Source organism: Microcaecilia unicolor, chromosome 11 (genome assembly GCF_901765095.1).
Source record: "Microcaecilia unicolor chromosome 11, aMicUni1.1, whole genome shotgun sequence".
NCBI classification, from domain to species: Eukaryota; Metazoa; Chordata; class Amphibia; order Gymnophiona; family Siphonopidae; genus Microcaecilia; species Microcaecilia unicolor.
This window is the reverse complement of record NC_044041.1, coordinates 58,014,960-58,032,637: the sequence shown is the minus strand read 5'-3', so window position 1 is coordinate 58,032,637 and position 17,678 is coordinate 58,014,960. Positions and strand designations below refer to the sequence as shown.

Genomic DNA, 17,678 nt, shown 5'->3' with positions numbered 1-17,678 from the left:
GAGTGAAGCTCAAACAAATAAGCACCCCCTGCTCAAGTGAGAGTCTATCCTCTGACCGGTTTAGGAGCTGAGTTCCAAATTGTCTAGACGCTGCACAGTTCTGCCTGCGGCCATCTACTTGCCTCCATCTGCTGGAGGCAGAAATGCTGAAGACCTAAGGCTACACAATGCCCTTATAGGGCAGAGCTCACAAGTCTTTAGTCTCTGTCTTCATCGAGAAGCATAACTACAGGTTCTGGACTGGTTTGGGGAGGATACTAAGGAAACATTAACTTCTCAAAATATTTATGGCCAACAACATATTGCAATAACGTCTGATAATAGAAGCCAAGTTAGAAGAGAATGGAGTACACACCAATATGATCATCAGAATTTTTCGATTGTGTTCTACTGTGTAATAACAATTCTTGATGTTTCAAAAAAGCTCTTGTATATTCTTTATGTGGTTTTCTTGGGGTAGCCCCTGTTCAAATAACTTTAGAGGCAATAGTGGTCAATGTTTAAACACTGACTGCTGCTAGCCAAATTAGACCTGAATGTTAAGTGTTGGTCCTTATCTGGATACCAGCACTGAATATTCAGTGTTTGGCAGTGCACAGAGGTTATTCGGGTAGAGCCAATATTCAGTGCTGTACCCAGATAGCTAACCAGGCAAAGCTAGAACAGCACTGTACGTGTTCCAACATGACTGGTTAGCTAAATGGGCACAGGAATTGAATATCTGTGGTGTCAAGATACTTTTTAGCTCCGCCCCTACTCTTCACACAGACGGCCCTGACACTAACCATATAGAACTGTGGCAGTCAGAACAAGTATTCAGCAGCACTATCCAGTTAAGTGCCGCTGAATATCTGCTTTAGGGTCAGCCAGCGCAATTTAACCATTAATTTGGTTTAAATGTTGACCCCTTATTTTTTAAGATAACAGTTTGAGCTTTAAACTCATCATTTGAAGAACAAATTCTCCTGACCCGATTACCTAACATTTTTCCTTTTCTCTGTCCCAATAGCTCACAAGACGGTTACCACCCATCAAGGAGGCCAAACCTCGGCTGCAGAAGCTCTTCCGTGATTTTTGGCTATATTCAGTGCTCATGGGCTTTGCTGTGGAGGGCTCAGGTATAACACATATAGTACTCACAGCACTTAATTATTTTTTTAAAAATCCACATTTTGAGGGTTATTTTCAAAGCCATTATGAGCTTAGGTTAGTAACATATAGACTTACAAAGTTACTTATGTTACTGTGGGGCTCATTTTTGAAAGAGAAAAATGCCCAAAGAGTGTCATAAAGCACCATTTGGACGGATTTCTTCTTAAAACGTCCAAATTGGTATTTTGGAAACCTGTTTTGCAGTTGTCTGTTACAAAACACCTAGCACACACCTTGGGTTAACCCTGTGGCCACCTGGAGGGTCGGTACCCAGCACTGCTAAGGCCTGCCTGCACCTGTGCACACGCTGTACACTAGCAACCTCCTCCCACCAACTGGGTCCCGCTACTGGGTCCCGCTTGCCTTTGGGTGAGTCTCCCACTCTCAAGTTATTCCCTGGTGATTTCTAAGGACACTGGGGCCACAGTGTCAGGGTCCCACAGTTCCTAGAAAGCACCCACAGACCCAAAACACAAGCCACCAGGACTCTTAGTCAGTCCAGGACAACAGAGCTAATAAACTAATGGGTTTATTATCAGAAAAGTAGAACAATATAAAACAGATGGAAACACAACAAGCAATAACAGGTAACTGAAACAAGGATCAAAATTAAACTGTCTAAACACTTTGTTACTACCTGAGTAGCACCTGGGGAGTTTTAGGAAAATAACTGCTCACAGGTCTTGAACAGGGTCTTAGGACAGAGATGTTTAACCTCTGCACTCCCTATCTGAGACTGGGGAAAATCCAGGACCTCCTGACTGGATTTTGAACTCCAGGGCCAATCAGAGCCCAGAGCACCAACTCTGAAAGTATCTGGCCAATGGCAATGCAGCAGGTTACCTTCCCATAGGGCTTAAACTGAAAAGAAAACGGCCTTCTCTGCAACAGCTTTAAAACAGAGAAGAAACACCACCTTCTGGCTAAACGAGAAATACAGTACATGAAAATAATAATACAATTCACAGGCTTGAAAAATCACTGTTTTGCCACTATCTATGCATTTGCATCCAAGGGTATATGTCAGGGGCGTTTTGAAGGTGGAATTAGGGCATAATGGAACAAAACGAAAGCGTCTAGGGTGAAAACTTCAACATTTTGGTCTAGACCTGTTTTTCTAACAAATAAGACACAAAAAAGGTGCCCTAAATGATCAGATGAGCACTGAAGGGATTCAGGGATGACCCCCTCCCACCCCCCCAAAAATAAGAATAATAGTACTCACCAGTGTCTATGACAGCCTCATATGTTATAGCCAGGTCCATTAGAGCAGCAAGCAAGTCCCTGGAGTAGTGTAGTGGTGGGTGCACTGCACTGTAGACAGGTGAACCGAGGGCCATACCTCCCTGGTGGAAACTGTGAGCCCTCCAGAACTCACCAGAAACCCACTGTACCCACATATAGCTGCCCCCTTCACCCTTAAGGGCTATTTTGGGGGTGGTGGGTTTTGGAGGGCTCAGCAGATAAGATAAGGGAGCAACAGTGAGATGTGTACCACGGAGCATTTATATGAAGTCCACAGCAGTGCTCTCTAGGGTGCTCCATTGCTTTCTTGGGATGTCTGGGGGACCAGTCTGTGAAAATTGCTGGCCTCTTCTACATTTATTTATTTATTTCGCTGATTTATATCACCCTTTGAAATCAAAGCAGGTTACAATAAAAACATTCAAAATATAAAACATATCCATCAGACATTAATGGCTTGATTTTGGCCTTCTTTATTAATGCTTTGCATCTGACTTGCTGGTGCTCATGTTGCTTCTTTTTTTCATTTGGGTCCTTGTTCCATTTTTTGAAGGACAATCTTTTCACTGCAATAGCCTCTTTTACTTCACCTTTTAACCATTCTGACTGTCATTTTCTCTTCTTTCCACCTTTGCAAATACTTGGAATGCATCTGATCTGGGCTTCCAAGATGGTATTTTTGTATTAACGTCCATGCCCGATTAAGTGTCCTAACTTTAGCAGCCTATCTTTTTAGCTTATTTATAGTCACCCTTTTGAAAATTAAATGCTGCTATAGTAGATTTCCTTTGCCGGTTGATCCCAGATAGTAGCTCAAACTTGATCATATTATGATCACTGTTTCCCAGGGGACCCAACACCACCACCTCTCGCACTATGCCCTGCATGCCACCAAGGACCAGATCCAAAATGGCACCCCCTCTTGTCTGTTCCTGGACCAGTTGCTCCAAGAAGCAATTGTTTATTACATCTAGAAATTTTATCTCCCTGGCACTCTCTGAAGTAACATTTATCCAGTCAATATTAGTGTAATTGATATCACCCATTATTATAGTGTTGCCCAGTTTGCCAACTTTCCTAATCTCTGTAAACATTTCTTCATCTGTCTGTTCGTTCTGTCCCAGCGGACAGTAGTACAGCCCTACAAGAATACTCCTTCCCTTCACACATGGAATTTCTATTGTAAACGGGCCCGCTGCTCCAGTATGGGGGAGGAAGCCGCCTCCCCTGAATAGCCAGAACTTCACAAAACTGCCACCAGGAAATACTTCAAAAACATTCCTTTATTTTCCAGATTCATAAACAAAACTTCCCTCCAGAGTAGAGACTTGCTTCTCAGGCAGGGCTGTTCTGCCTTGCTTAGTATCATCAACCAATTACACAAAGACTTTGCCCCCTTCCCGGAGGGGAATGCAATAGTCCTTTGGAAATCCCTGCTTTTTTGGTCCCAGTCAGTAGCAAACAAATAGTACTTGTCCCACAAGCAGGATTTCCCCTCAAGACAGTGTTAAGCACCAAGCAGCCTTTACTTTCAGGAGGTTCAATACTTTTGGGACTTCCTTCCACCCAAGGTATTTCAGCCTGCTTCAGTTCTTTAGGGACCTGTCTTGCCCAAGGATTTTCAGCCTGCACTGCTCCTTTTCTCCTGAACTGAACCCCTCTTCCCACCAGGCAGCCCTCCTTCATAAACAAGCCTTCCAACTTCAGAGGTTCTCACAATAATCAGGTTTCAAAACAGATTAGTAATTCCACCACCACTCAGGGTTTCCCCAAAAGAAAACCAGGCTTCTCTACTTAAGCAGGGTTTAAACCAAAATAAATTCCCCAAACCATGTAGGTTTCCAAATCTTCAGGGGATGCCTTCCTCCGCTCTCAAGCTCCCATTCCGTTCCCTTTCTTCTCCTGCTCAGGCTGATTAATTCCCTCTTCCATCCAATCCTCCTGCTTCTCAGCCCACCTCTCCCTATTACAGGTGGGCAGCATGATATACAGATTGCTGGTCCCGGGAACTGGCTCCTTCATTCACCCTCCCTCTTGTGGTCAGAGACTGTATATGGCCAGCTTGCCTATCCCCTGGGATGTCACTGCTAGGACTGGAAATGCATTCTGGGATATGTAGTTCATGGTTCTGCTGCTTCACTCTATACATCGGGGATGCAGCCTTGTCACACTATATATAATGATTCCACGCTGCTATCTATTTCGTGTGGAATGTTTATTTATTTGACTCAATTCTCTCTTTAACATATAGCGCAACCCCCCTCTAATTTGATCCTCTCTATCTTTGTGATACAATTTGTACCCTGCTATTCATATTTGGGACATTTAGTACAAAACATCCAAAGTCCAACTTAGATGTCATAAGTCTGTGTTTTTTGAAAATGAGCACCTTTACCTCCTAAGTTTAACAAAAAAAGAAAAAAAAACCCTCAAAAGCTTACTAAGCTTTATGTACATCTTTCTCACACAGTGGCTCAGAGATTATTGAGTTATTATAGTTCAAGGCAGGATACAGAGAATCCAGTGTAAAGTGGGACCATCCGTAGAGAACCTAGGTCTGGAGCTCTGCTGGACTGGATCCTATTGTGAAGTAAAGTTGCTGAGTCAGTGGGAGGGAGTGGGGCATGTCGGTCGGTGAGTGGCGCCTGATTGCTTTCTCTTTACCACAGGGCTCTGGCCAGAGGAGTGGTATGAAGGAGTATGTGAGATTGCCACCAAGTCTCCTCTGTTGACATTTCCCAGTAAAGAGCCACTGCGCTCTGTGTTGCAGTACAACTCTGCCATGAAGAATGACACCGTCACCCCCGTGAGAAAACTCATTTATTCTCTTTACCAGTGACTGTGCCCTTTCATATTAGCAGCATGCAGACTGGAGGAGTTCCTATGATGTAACCGTAGAATTCTCTCATGCAGCCCACTACAGGGTCTGATGTGTGGTGAGGGATTATACAGTAAAGCAATGTAGAAATTCAGTGGTTCCAGATGGATACTGAGAGGCATTATGCTCTCATCTTGAATTACAGAAGACAGATCTCCATGTGCCATCACAGCTATATGAGAGCTAAGAATTCCGGCATTTTCAGTAGTTTTATTGACACATACTGATAGGGCTGCCAAGAGTGGGGAGGGCAAAACCCCTGGGCCTGGCCTCCAAGGGGAGGACCAGGCCCGGTGCCGTCAAGCTTTTTCCTGCCTGCCTGCTTCCAGGTCTGTCTTCTCCAGCTCCTATATGCCGCACAGGATCTGGATGATTGCATTAGCACAATATCGCGTTAATTAAATCATCCTGGTCCCGACTCCTGGTACGGACAGGAGCAGATAGACCATGGCAGGAAGAGGCTTGCCGGGCCCAGAACCCCCCTGGAGGCAGAGACAGGTAAGGGAGCGGGAGGGAGCGGCGGCTCAAGTGGGGGGGGGGGGGGGCATTCAGCGGTCTGGTTCTGCCCTGGGACTTACTTGGCTTTCTGTCTCAGTGGCCCTGCATACTAATTTTCTCTTTCTAGGCAGAACTGAATGAATTAAGAAGCACCATCATCAATCTCTTGGATCCCCCTCCTGAAGTCTCAGCACTCATTAATAAACTGGATTTTGCCATGTCTACCTACCTGCTGTCTGTTTACCGCTTGGAGTACATGAGGTACATCTGAAAACTTTGGAAATTTTACTTCCCGGGTTTTCATTCACAAAGCAGGCTGTCTCCCAGCCCAGCAGCACTGACTGAGAAGCCAAAACATTTGCATTCTTACAGGTGTGTTGTCAGCTCAGAATGATGGACAAAATGTCCCCAGGGATGCAGGACTGTAGCATTATGTTCTACACCAGTTTGGATATTTTTTTTGTGGGGGAGGGGAGGAGTGTTGGAGGTAGTGGGCTAATATGATGTTTAATCCAAATAGTTTTGTATCACCAGTAGGGTCAGTTAGTGGTAGGACATGGATTTCCTTATTACATAGGTTCTGCCAAGACAGAGCCATCCTTGACTAATGGCTCAGTCCTTACCTTGATTTTAGCCATCAAGGAGTGGTGCTGTGTAGCAGGCTTTAATTCTGTACAGAACTTTGACAGTTTCTTCCCCAGGGTTTGATCTGGTTTTGCATACTGCCAAAAATGTTTACTCTTTTAAAATGACTAAATTGTCTTTTTCCTAAGATTTGAATCCAGTGGAAAAAGAGCCTCTGTTCCCTAGTCTTAAAGCATAAGGAAAGAACCTGTTTATTTATCTACACACCTTTGTTGCTTCTTGTATTTATAATTCAAATCCACCTGGATGGTGCTTTTGCCTCCATTAATTTGCACATTTAGTAAAACTCATGATGTTGGCATGTTCAATACCTGTTCCTTTTGTCAATATAAGCTGCAGTCAGATGTGTTCTTCTTGCAGGGTGATGCATTCAACGGACAAAGATCGATTCCAAGTCATGTTCTTCTACTTTGAAGATAAGGCCATTCAGAAGGATAAATCAGGCAAGATTTCTCTGGGCCAGTCTTTCATGATTGAGGGATAAGTACCTCAATATTTTGAACTCTAATTAGTGGAAACATATTTGGATAGAGGCACAGAGTTGATGAAAACTACCAGACTCAGGGCAAGATGCACTAAACTTAACGAACCAGTTAACGACCCTTTAACGAACAGTTTTCCTACCCTTGCATGCATTAAAGCCCAATTTCCGACGACGGTAGCAGCGAACGAAAACGGAATGCAGATGAGCAAATTGTGTAGAAACCCTATTGAAATGAGATGCACTAAAGTTTTCCGCTTGCCCTAACGATGGAAAACTACGGGAAAGCTAACGAGAGGTCTGTACCTCTTGTTGTGGCTGCCCAGCGTAGTGGAAAACAGTAAAGATATGTGACAGTGATCAGAACTATAGTCCCAGATGAAAACTGCTTAAGCAGCTACCATTGCAAACAGCAGAGAATAACCAAGAACCACTGCCAGCACTGTCTTTCACTATGCAACTTGTCACTTGCTCACTCAAATCAGCATCCCGAGATTAAAAATCAGCAGAGGTAAAGAGGACAACTGTCCAAGCCGCAGCCACTTAGGGAAATTGACTCTCCCTCAAGCAACCATTGCCTAAGCACTGGAAAATACCAGAGGGAACAGACATTTGCTAGAGATCACTCTGCACTCCTCTGAAGCCAATTTCCCGGTTCTGTAAACAACTTTAAGCTGCCCCGGTCCCCCTCCTTTTCTCTCTTTTTCCCCAGCTCCGCCTCCCGCCATCCTCTGCCCTGCCCCCCTCCGTCTTACCGGGCCCGCGCAGCAGCTCTCACCTCTGTGTGAAGGCGCTGTACGGGCAAGAAGAACATCTGATCGCCGCCGAGTCTTCAGGACGTCTCTCCTTTCCTGACCTGGGCCCGCCCTCGTCTGACATACGTAGGTTACTTACGTCAGACGGGGGCGGGCCCAGGTCAGGAAAGGAGAGACGTCCTAAAGACTCGGCGGCGATCAGATGTTCTTCTTGCCCGTGCAGCGCCTTCACACAGAGGTGAGAGGCGCTGCGCGGGCCCGGTAAGATGGAGGGGGGGAGTGGCAGTGACGACCTCAGAGGGGGCGGGGCACAGGGCGGAGGATGGCGGGAGGCGGAGCTGTGGGAGAAAGAAAGGAAGGAAGGGAGGGAGGTTGGGGATGCTAAAATTTAGATTTTTCATGCAGGGGGAAGCGGGGAACAGCGGGGACCTCGGGTGGGGGGGGGGGGGGGCAAGGCTGCCCATACAGGACGCTCCTGACGAGCGCCTTTGCCCCCTCCCGATCCTTTTTTTTTCTCCTTTTATTTTAATGCAACGTGTTTTTTTTGTTTTTTTTGTTTTGTTTTGACGTTTGTGGCATGCACAGAGCAGCCAGCATAACGCTTGGCTGCTCTGCGCATGCTTTAGGGGCCGATTACCGACGGGGATTACACCAGTTTCATGCATTGTGCTTTACAATACCGCACCAAACATGTGCAACTTGTTTTTATGGTGCATTCTTCGTTTTTTTCAAATTCTTTAAGGACTTTTACGTTTTAGATTTTTTTACGTTTGGTTGATGCATCTGCCTCTCAGTGGAGGAGTAGTGGTTAGTGCAGTGGACTTTGATCCTGGGGAACTGAGTTTGATTCCCACTGCAGCTCGTTGTGACTCTGGGCAAGTCACTTAACCCTCCATTGCCCCTGGTACAAAATAAGTGTCTGAATATATGTAAACCGCTTTGAATGTAGTTGCAAAAACCTCAGAAAGGCGGTACATCAAGTCCCATTTCCCTTTATCTGCCCATTTCCCCTTTCTACTTGATCTCTGGCTTTTCCAGGCTTCTGCAGTGCTAAGGATTCTCTGTCCCAGGATTTTGTGAAACCTGTAACTGTGTTTTCCCCACCATGCTTCCAGCACTCTCTTTCAAGATCTTTACTGAACAGGACCTACCCCCCCCCCCCCCCCCCCAATATTCAACCGGCGGTGGTCAACATCTTTTTAAACGCTGATCGTCACCATTTAAATTATCCCACCAGCACTGAATTTTGGGGGAAATTTTTGGGCTGGCTGGGCTCCGTAACTTATGTGGGCCTGGCCGATATTCAGCTGGAGCCCGCATAACAGTTATGTGGCCCAGCTGAATATCAGGCCAGGACCCACATTTAATTTGTATTTTATTATTTTTTTTAAAGGTCCCTGGAGCTTCCTACTATCCCTTCCCACTCGCCAATAAGAAATCCCTCAACCCGCCAACTGTCCAGGTAGGCTCCCACCCGGCGGGCCTACCTGTATCCCTGGTGGTCAGCAGTGGTCATTGGGGCAGGAGTGCAGCCCCCTTGCTCCTGCCCCTTTCAGCGCCGATGCAAAATGGCTGCTGTGACCTCTCACAGCAGCTTGCGGTACCTCATGTAATACCATGAGAGGTTGCGGCAGCCATTTTAGAATGGTGCCACAGGGGGCAAGAGCAAGGGGGCTGCGCTCCTGCTCCCAGTGACACTGTTGAACTACCAGGGATACAGGTAGGCCCAGGGGGCACTCTGGGGGAGGGGGAGCTTCTTATTGGCAAGTGCTAGGGGGAGGGGACTCCGGAGTTGTTGTTTTTGTTGTTTTTTTTTTTTTTTAAGTTTTATGCAGATGCCGACACTGAATATTGCCAGCACCCGTATAACTTTGGGCAGTGCCTTCCCCAGGTGCCAGCCCTGACCTCACTTTTTAGTTGGACTGTCTGTGGGGATATTCAGTGGCACTCTCTAGTTAAGTGCCACTGAATTTGCCCACTTAGATGACAGGAAGCGATATAAGCAGGCAGGAGAGGCTCCTGCCCATTTAGATCACATTGAATATCAACCCACTAAAAAACAGAAAGTAGAACTAGACATTTAACTCTGGCTAGAATTATGAACCAGTGCAGATAATCTACCAACACATATCCAAGAAACAATGACAATGACCAAGATAACATCTACCATCAATTTCCCTATCACTATCCCGTACCCCATCACCCCTCTCTTTCAGCATTCTAATATACTTATATTCTCTCTAACAACATTATATAACCCCTATTACTATGTAAGCCGCATTGAACCCGCTTTGAGTGGGAAAGTGCGGGGTACAAATGAAATAAATAAACCTTCTGACAAGGTTACATTGGTTCATCATTTGAAATGGTGGCATAACTTAGAGCTGACATGTCCCGTAGCACATTACATTATGTTGTTCTGAGCCAGAGATGGTGGAGTTCTGAAGTACCTGCAGTAATTGCTGGACTTGTCAATGGCTGGGACCCACAGGGATGACCTCAGGCTGACTCTGTTGAATAATGGACTGCTTATTTCTCTGTAACTCTCTCCAGGGATGATGCAGTGCGTCATTGCTGTGGCAGATAAAGTCTTTGATGCTTTCCTGACAGTCATGGCTGATAAAGTAAGTCATTGGATATTAAAATGCGTTCTTTTTGTGAAAGTGCATGTCATAGGATATCAAGATGTATTGAAGTGTAAATGCTAATACTTTCTAGAACAAGAGTCGGGTAATTCTGTCCTTACTTTGGTGGAGTCTGTGAAAACTGGCCAAGGGCTCGGTGTAGTAGGCTACAGATCAGGATCAGAGTTCACTCGACTTCTGTCTGAAGCATTTCTGCACTGTCCAATTCACTCACGTGAAACGGTAGCAGCTTATTCGACAAACATTTGAAAGATTACTTCAGCTGAAAACAGTGGTTTCAGTTCTATCTTTGGAAGAGGGAACTGGTCATTATTCAGTTTACTTTGCAATGCTGAAGAAGGAGGGTATTTTCCGACCAGTTCTCAATCTCAAGTTTGTAAACAGGCATCTGAAGATCCCAAGTTTTTGAATGGAAACTCTAAGGTCAATAATTGTTGCAGTGCAATAAGGAGTGTTTCTTACTTCATTGGGTCTAATAGATGCTTACCTCCACATTCCTATCAGGGTAGCGCATCAATGATTTCTGAGGTTCGCTGTGTTATTTCCAATTTTGTGCGCTACCATTTGGTCTAGCGACAGCATCCAGGCCATTCTTGAAGGTTATGATGGTAGTAGTGGCAGCTGTACACAAAGAAGGCATCTTAATACACCCTTATTTGGATGATTGGCTGATAAGGATGAAGTCTTATAAGGAAAGCAAGACAGCTACAGCTCAGGTGGTAAAATTGCTCTAGGAGTTAGGGTAGGTGGGCAATTTTTCCAAGTATACCTTGTATCTGTCTCAAACATTTGAGTTATTTGGGTGCCAAGTTTGATACTCTGCAAGGAAATGAGTTTCTACCAGCAGAAAGACAGAAAAAGTTGCAATTGCAGAAATGAAATCTTCTAGCTCTATGGAGGAAAATATCAAACTGTTATCTTTAAGTCTAGGAATTGATGTGGGAACATTACATTTGGTTCCATGTGCCAGAATGCACATGTGTCCATTGCAGAGGTCTCTTTTCGCTCAGTGGTCACCTCAGAGTCAGAACTTTAATGAGTTTTTCCACTGCCTCCAGAGGTTGAGAGGAGTCTCAAGTGATGGTTGCAAGAAAGCAGCTAGTCCAAGGGAAGGAGCCTGACTTCTCCAGATTGAACTGTAGTGATGATAGATGTGAGTTCAGATGGGGGAGTTCATTGTCTAAATAGATTGTGCAAGGCCGGTAGTCTCTAACAGAGACACAATGATCCATCAGTCAGTCAGTCAGAAGCTCTAGCAATTTGATTGACTTTCATTGAGTTTCTGCATCTGATTCAGAGCAGGGTGTTCTGGATTCTTTTGGACAATACTGCAGTGGTGGCCTATGTCAACAAGCAAGGAAAACAAGAAGTCTTCATTTTGCAGAGGAAGTCCAAATGTTGATAAGTTGAATGGAAGTCAGTCTGTAGGACATTTCAGTGGCATATGTAGATGTCCAGGTGGATTTCCTCAGCAGGAATGTCGTAGTCCCAGGAGAGTGGAGCCTAGCAGAGGAAGCCTTCATGGAAGTGGTACTGCGTTGGGTTTTTGCTGGTAATGGGCTTAATGTCAGTAAGTCAGAATGTAAGGGTTGTGTCCTTTTTTCAGTTGAAGGAAGGAAGGAAAGTCAGCCAGAATGGATGCTCTAATTCAACCTTGGCCTCAGTCAAGTCTTCTCTACATCTTTCTTCTGTGGCCGTTGATAGGCAGAGTTATTCAGAGATTAGAGAGACACCTAGGATTTATAGTGCAGATTGCTCTGGATTGGCTGAGAAAGGTACAAGGATTTGATGAGTCTCAGTGTGCACAATCCCGTATCTCTGTGGGCAGACTGGTAGCCCAGAGACCAGTCAGTATACCAGACATCTCTGTTTGTTTTGTTTTATGGCAGTATTCTGGAGGGATTGCAAGTTTTCACAACATGAATCGCTACAACCTAGGTAGACTATGTTACATTAATTGAGTCTTGTAGTAAATAAGGATAGGATGAGTGCGTGGAAAGAATCATGGTTGAAAAATCGTCGGATCGAGTGTAGTTGTCCAAGTACAAAAAAAAACTTATCTTGCATAAATGAGAAATTTGAATGGAGAATGAAAGCTGGGAGTCCAATATTATACCAAGGTATCGGAAGGATTCAACCAGTTGGATAACAGAATTGAAAAGATTAAGGGGATTCTCCAAGGACAAGCAGGCTGCTTGTTCTCACTGATGGGTTGACGTCCGACGGCAGCCCCAGGTCCGGAATTCTTCCTAGCAACAAAGTTTGCTAGAGCCCTTGTGCGCACACCGCACATGCGCAGCCATCTCCCCCCCCCCCCCCCCCCCCATCGCGCGAACGTGCCCCTCAGTCTCTTTTTTTCCGTGGTCATGGTGGCTGTTTTTCGGTCGCTCTGCGCCTCAGGAGAGAGCCCTTGCGGTTTTTACCGTCTTTTTTTCCTCGTTTTCGCGAGTTCGCTCGTTTGTTTTCTTGTTTAAAATAAAAAAAGTTAAACTTAGCCGCCCTTCTCTTTAGTTTGTGGTAGTTTTGTTTTCGTTTCGTGTGCGGCCCTATTGGCCACCCGTATGGGGTTTTGTTTTCCTCTTTTTGGCACCATCACATCTTTTGATTTCGCCGCCATGATTTTTCCGTCGATGTCATCGAAGATCGCCAGTTTCTTCAAGAAGTGCACTCGGTGCAGCCAGGTGATCTCAGTTACTGATCCACACACTTCATGTATTCAGTGTCTTGGGGCGAGTCACCGCCCCAACGCTTCTACTTTGTGTCGTGGCCTTAAAAAGCGAACACAAGCATTGAGATTAGCTCAGTGGGAGCGCCTGTTCCACGCTTCGCCCGGTCATTTGGTGCAGGCCCATCGGGACCGACCTTCGGACCTGACCCCGAGGAGACATTTGGATTCAACGTCTTCCTTGTTGGTACCGGGGGTACCAAGACCGTGCTTCGAGCGAAGGCGAAGAAGCACCGGCATCGGTCGCCCTCCCGCCACGGTACCGAGAGCTCCGGGACGCCGCAGGATTCGGCACCCATGAAGCGTCGACGCCGAGATGACCGCTAACCCTCCATTCAGGAGGTGTCGATGCGTACTTCTCCGGACAGCCCGGTACTGTCTCCGCCTCCTCAGCAGATTCGTGCTTCGACTCCTGCACGGACTCCCCAGCCTTTTTCCACAGCCACTCTTGATGAGCGCCTCGAAGCCATTCTTCCAGGAATCCTGGAAAGGCTGCTGCGATAGTCTGTTCCGGTACCGGTGGTGCTTGCGCCTACGGTACCATTGATAGATGTGGCAGCTGGCTCCCCATCCGTGGTGCGGTCTTCGGCGTCGGTGACGCTTGCGGTGCTGGCGTCAGCTGCCACCCAAGTGGTTTCCCCGTCGGTGGAGGGAGCTTCATCGCCGTCGGCACGGAAGTTTACTTCTCGACACCATCATCGAGGACATCGCTCCTCGGCGTCGAGACGAGCCCGGCTTCAGACTGCGGTCAGAGAGATCATGTCTGATACCAAGGGAGAGGCCTCGTGGGAGGCAGAGGAGGACCCAAGATATTTCTCGGATGAGGAGTCTTGTGGTCTTCCTTCTGATCCTCCTCCTTCACCAGAGAGAAAGCTTTCTCCCCCCAAGAGTTTATTTTTCTTGTCTTTTGTGCGGGAAATGTCTATGGCCATTCCCTTCCCAGTGGTCACTGAGGATGAGCCCTGGGCTGAGATGTTTGAGGTCCTGGACTATCCTTCACCACCTAAGGAGTCATCCACTGTTCCCCTACATAATGTCCTTAAGCAGACATTGATGGCGAACTGGATGAAACCACTAACTAATCCCACTATCCCTAAAAAATTTGAGTCCCAGTACCGGATTCACGGGGACCCGGAGTTGATGAAGACCCAGTTGCCTCATGTCTCTGGGGTTGTGGATTCCGCTCTCAAGAGAGCCATGAGTTCTAGGGATTACGCCTCAGTGCCCCCGGGGCGGGAGTCTAGAACTCTGGACTCTTTTGGGAGGAAGGCCTATCATTCCTCTATGCTTGTGGCCAAGATCCAGTCCTACCAGCTCTATGAGCAGCCAAGCCTTTTCAGGAAGTGGTCAGGCAGCTGAAAGCGTGTCGTAAATTCCTGTCCAGGGGTGCTTATGACACTTTTGATGTTGCGTCTAGGGCCGCTGCTCAAGGTATAGTGATACGCAGACTCTCATGGCTGCGTGCCTCTGACCTGGAGAATCGAGTCCAGCAGCGGATTGCAGACGCTCCTTGCTGGGGGGATAATATTTTTGGCGAGAAGGTCGAACAGGTGGTAGAACAGCGCCATCAGCGGGACACCGCATTCGACAAACTCTCCCACTGGACGCCTTCAGCATCGACCGCTCAGGCTAAGCCCCAGCACGCACGTTCTCATCAACAGCGTGCACCTCAACAGACCCCTGCAGCTCCCCAGCAAAAGTAAGGGACGAGCTTTTGACTGGCTCCAAGTGAGCAAAGCCGACTTAAAAGTGTCTGTGCCAGACGATCTACCAGTCAGAGGGAGGTTAAAATTTTTTCACCAGAGGTGGCCTCTTGTAACCTCTGATCAGTGGGTTCTCCAAATAGTCCGGCTAGGATATTCCCTCAATTTGATGTCCAAACCTCCAAATTGTCCACCGGGAGCTCAGTCCTTCAGCTTCCAGCTCAGTCCTTCAGCTTCCAGCACAGGCAGGTACTTGCAGAGGAACTCTCCGCCCTTCTCAGCGCCAGTGCGGTCAAGCCCGTTCCACCGGGGCAAGAAGGGCTGGGATTCTATTCCAGGTACTTCCTTGTGCAAAAGAAAACAGGGGGGATGCGTCCCATCCTAGACCTAAGGGCCCTGAACAAATATCTGATTCAAGAAAAGTTCAGGATGCTTTTCCTGGGCACCCTTCTTCCCATGGGACTTGATGCTTATATACATATTCCGATACTGCCAGCTCACAGGCAGTATCTTCGATTCTGTCTGGGAACACAGCACTTTTAGTATTGTGTACTGCCCTTTGGTCTCGCCTCCGTGCCCCAGGTGTTCACCAAATGCCTGGTGGTAGTGGCAGCGTCTCTACGCAAGCTGGGAGTACATGTCTTCCCTTATCTTGACGATTGACTGGTGAAGAGCACTTCCGAGGCAGGAGCTCAGCAGTCCATGCAGATGACTCTCAAACTCCTGGAGCTACTCAGGTTTGTTATCAATTATCCAAAGTCCCATCTTCTTCCAGTCCAACAACTAGAATTCATAGGAGCTCTGCTGGACTCCAAGACTGCTCACGCCTACCTCCCTGAAGCAAGGGCAGACAATCTTCTGTCCCTCGTTTCTTGGGTCACAGTGTCTCAGCAGATCACAGCTCGGCAGATGTTGAGATTGTTGGGCCATATGGCCTCCACAGTTCATGTGACTCTCATAGCCTGCCTTCACATGAGATCAGCTCAATGGACCCTAGCTTCCCAGTGGTATCAGGCTGCGGGGGATCTAGAGGATGTTATCCAACTGTCCACAGAGTTTCTCAGTTCTCTCTATTGGTGGACAATTCGATCCAATTTGACCGTGGGACGTCCCTTCCAAATTCCTCAGCCACAGAAGGTGCTGACGACAGATTCGTCTTTTCTGGGGTGGGGAGCTCATGTTGATGGGCTCCACATTCAAGGAGTTTGGTCCCTCCAGGAAACCGGTCTTCAGATCAACCTCCTGGAGTTGAGAGCTGTCTGGAACGCACTAAAGGCTTTCAGAGATCGGCTGTCCAATCAAATCATTCAAATTTGGACAGACAATCAGGTTGCCATGTACTGCATCAACAAGCAGGGGGGCACCGGATCTCGCCCCCTGTATCAGGAAGCCATTCAGATGTGGCTTTGGGCTCGCCAGCACAGCATGTTTCTCCAAGCCATCTATCTGGCGGGCGTAAACAACAGTCTGGCCGACAGATTGAGCAGGATAATGCAACCTCACGAGTGGTCGCTCAGCTCGAGCGTGGTACGCAAGATCTTCCGAGTGTGGGGCACCCCCTCAGTGGATCTTTTTGCCACTCAGACCAACCACAAGGTCCCTCAGTTCTGTTCCAGACTTCAGGCCCACGGCAGGGTAGCATTGGATGCCTTTCTCCTACATTGGGGCAAGGGCCTCCTGTATGCATATCCTCCCATACCTTTGGTGGGGAAGACTTTGCTGAAACTCAAGCAGGATCATGGAACCATGATTCTGATCGCTCCCTTCTGGCTACGTCCGATTTGGTTCCCGCTTCTTCTGGAGTTGTCCTCCGGAGAACCGTGGAGATTGGAGTGTTTTCCAACCCTCATTACTCAGAACGAAGGGGCGCTTCTGCATCCCAACCTCCGGTCCTTGACTCTCACGGCCTGGATGTTGAGAGCGTAGACTTTGCCTCCTTGGGTCTGTCGGAGGGTGTCTCCCGAATCTTTCTTGCTTGCTTCCAGGAAAGATTCCACTAAAAAGAGTTACTCTTAAATGGAGCAGGTTTGCCGTCTGGTGTGACAGCAAGGCCCTAGACCTTCGCTCTTGTCCTACACAGACCCTGCTTGAATAGCTTCTGCACTTGTCTGAGTCTGGTCTTAAGACCAACTCCGTAAGAGTTCATCTTAGTGCAATTAGTGCTTATCATTACCGTGTAGAAGGTAAGCCTATCTCTGGACAGCCTTTAGTTGTTCGCTTCATGAGAGGTTTGCTTTTGTCAAAACCCCCTGTCAAAACTCCACCAGTGTCATGGGATCTCAATGTCGTTCTCACCCAGCTGATGAAACCTCCTTTTGAGCCACTGAATTCCTGCCATCTGAAGTACTTGACCTGGAAGGTCATTTTCTTGGTGGCTGTTACTTAGCTTGTAGAGTCAGTGAGCTCCAAGCCTTGGTAACCCATGCTCCATATACTAAATTTCAACATAACAGAGTAGTTCTCCGCACTCACCATAAGTTCTTGCCCAAGGTGGTGTCTGAGTTCCATCAGAACCAGTCAATTGTCTTGCCAACATTCTTTCCCCGTCCTCATACCCACCCTGCTGAACGCCAGTTGCACACATTGGACTGCAAAAGAGCATTGGCCTTCTGTCTGGAGCGGACAAGCCCATTCAGACAGTCCGCCCAAATGTTTGTTTCTTTTGATCCCAACAGAAGGGGAGTGGCTGTCGGGAAACGCACCACTTCAAATTGGCTAGTAGATGCATATCCTTCACCTATGCCTAAGCTGGGCTGACTCTTGAGGGTCATGTCACGGCTCATAGTGTTCGAGCCATGGCAGCGTCAGTGGCCCACTTGAAGTCAGCCACTATAGAAGAGATTAGAAAGGCTGCGACGTGGTCATCTGTCCACACATTCACATCTCATTACTGCCTTCAGCAGGATACCCGACGCGACAGTCGGTTTGGGCAGTCGGTGCTGCAGAATCTG

At 47.2% G+C, this 17,678-nt stretch overlaps 1 protein-coding gene across 1 annotated transcript in view; it reads left to right on the top strand.

Moving 5' to 3' along the window:
* The window catches only part of PI4KA (phosphatidylinositol 4-kinase alpha), a 205,370-nt gene that overhangs the window by 112,741 nt on the left and 74,951 nt on the right, over positions 1-17,678 (top strand). Inside the window, exons 20-24 of the mRNA XM_030219598.1 lie at positions 1,010-1,118; positions 5,067-5,203; positions 5,901-6,034; positions 6,779-6,861; positions 10,208-10,278. Of these exons, the coding sequence (XP_030075458.1) occupies positions 1,010-1,118; positions 5,067-5,203; positions 5,901-6,034; positions 6,779-6,861; positions 10,208-10,278 (534 nt within the window). The remainder of the gene's footprint in view (positions 1-1,009; positions 1,119-5,066; positions 5,204-5,900; positions 6,035-6,778; positions 6,862-10,207; positions 10,279-17,678) is intronic.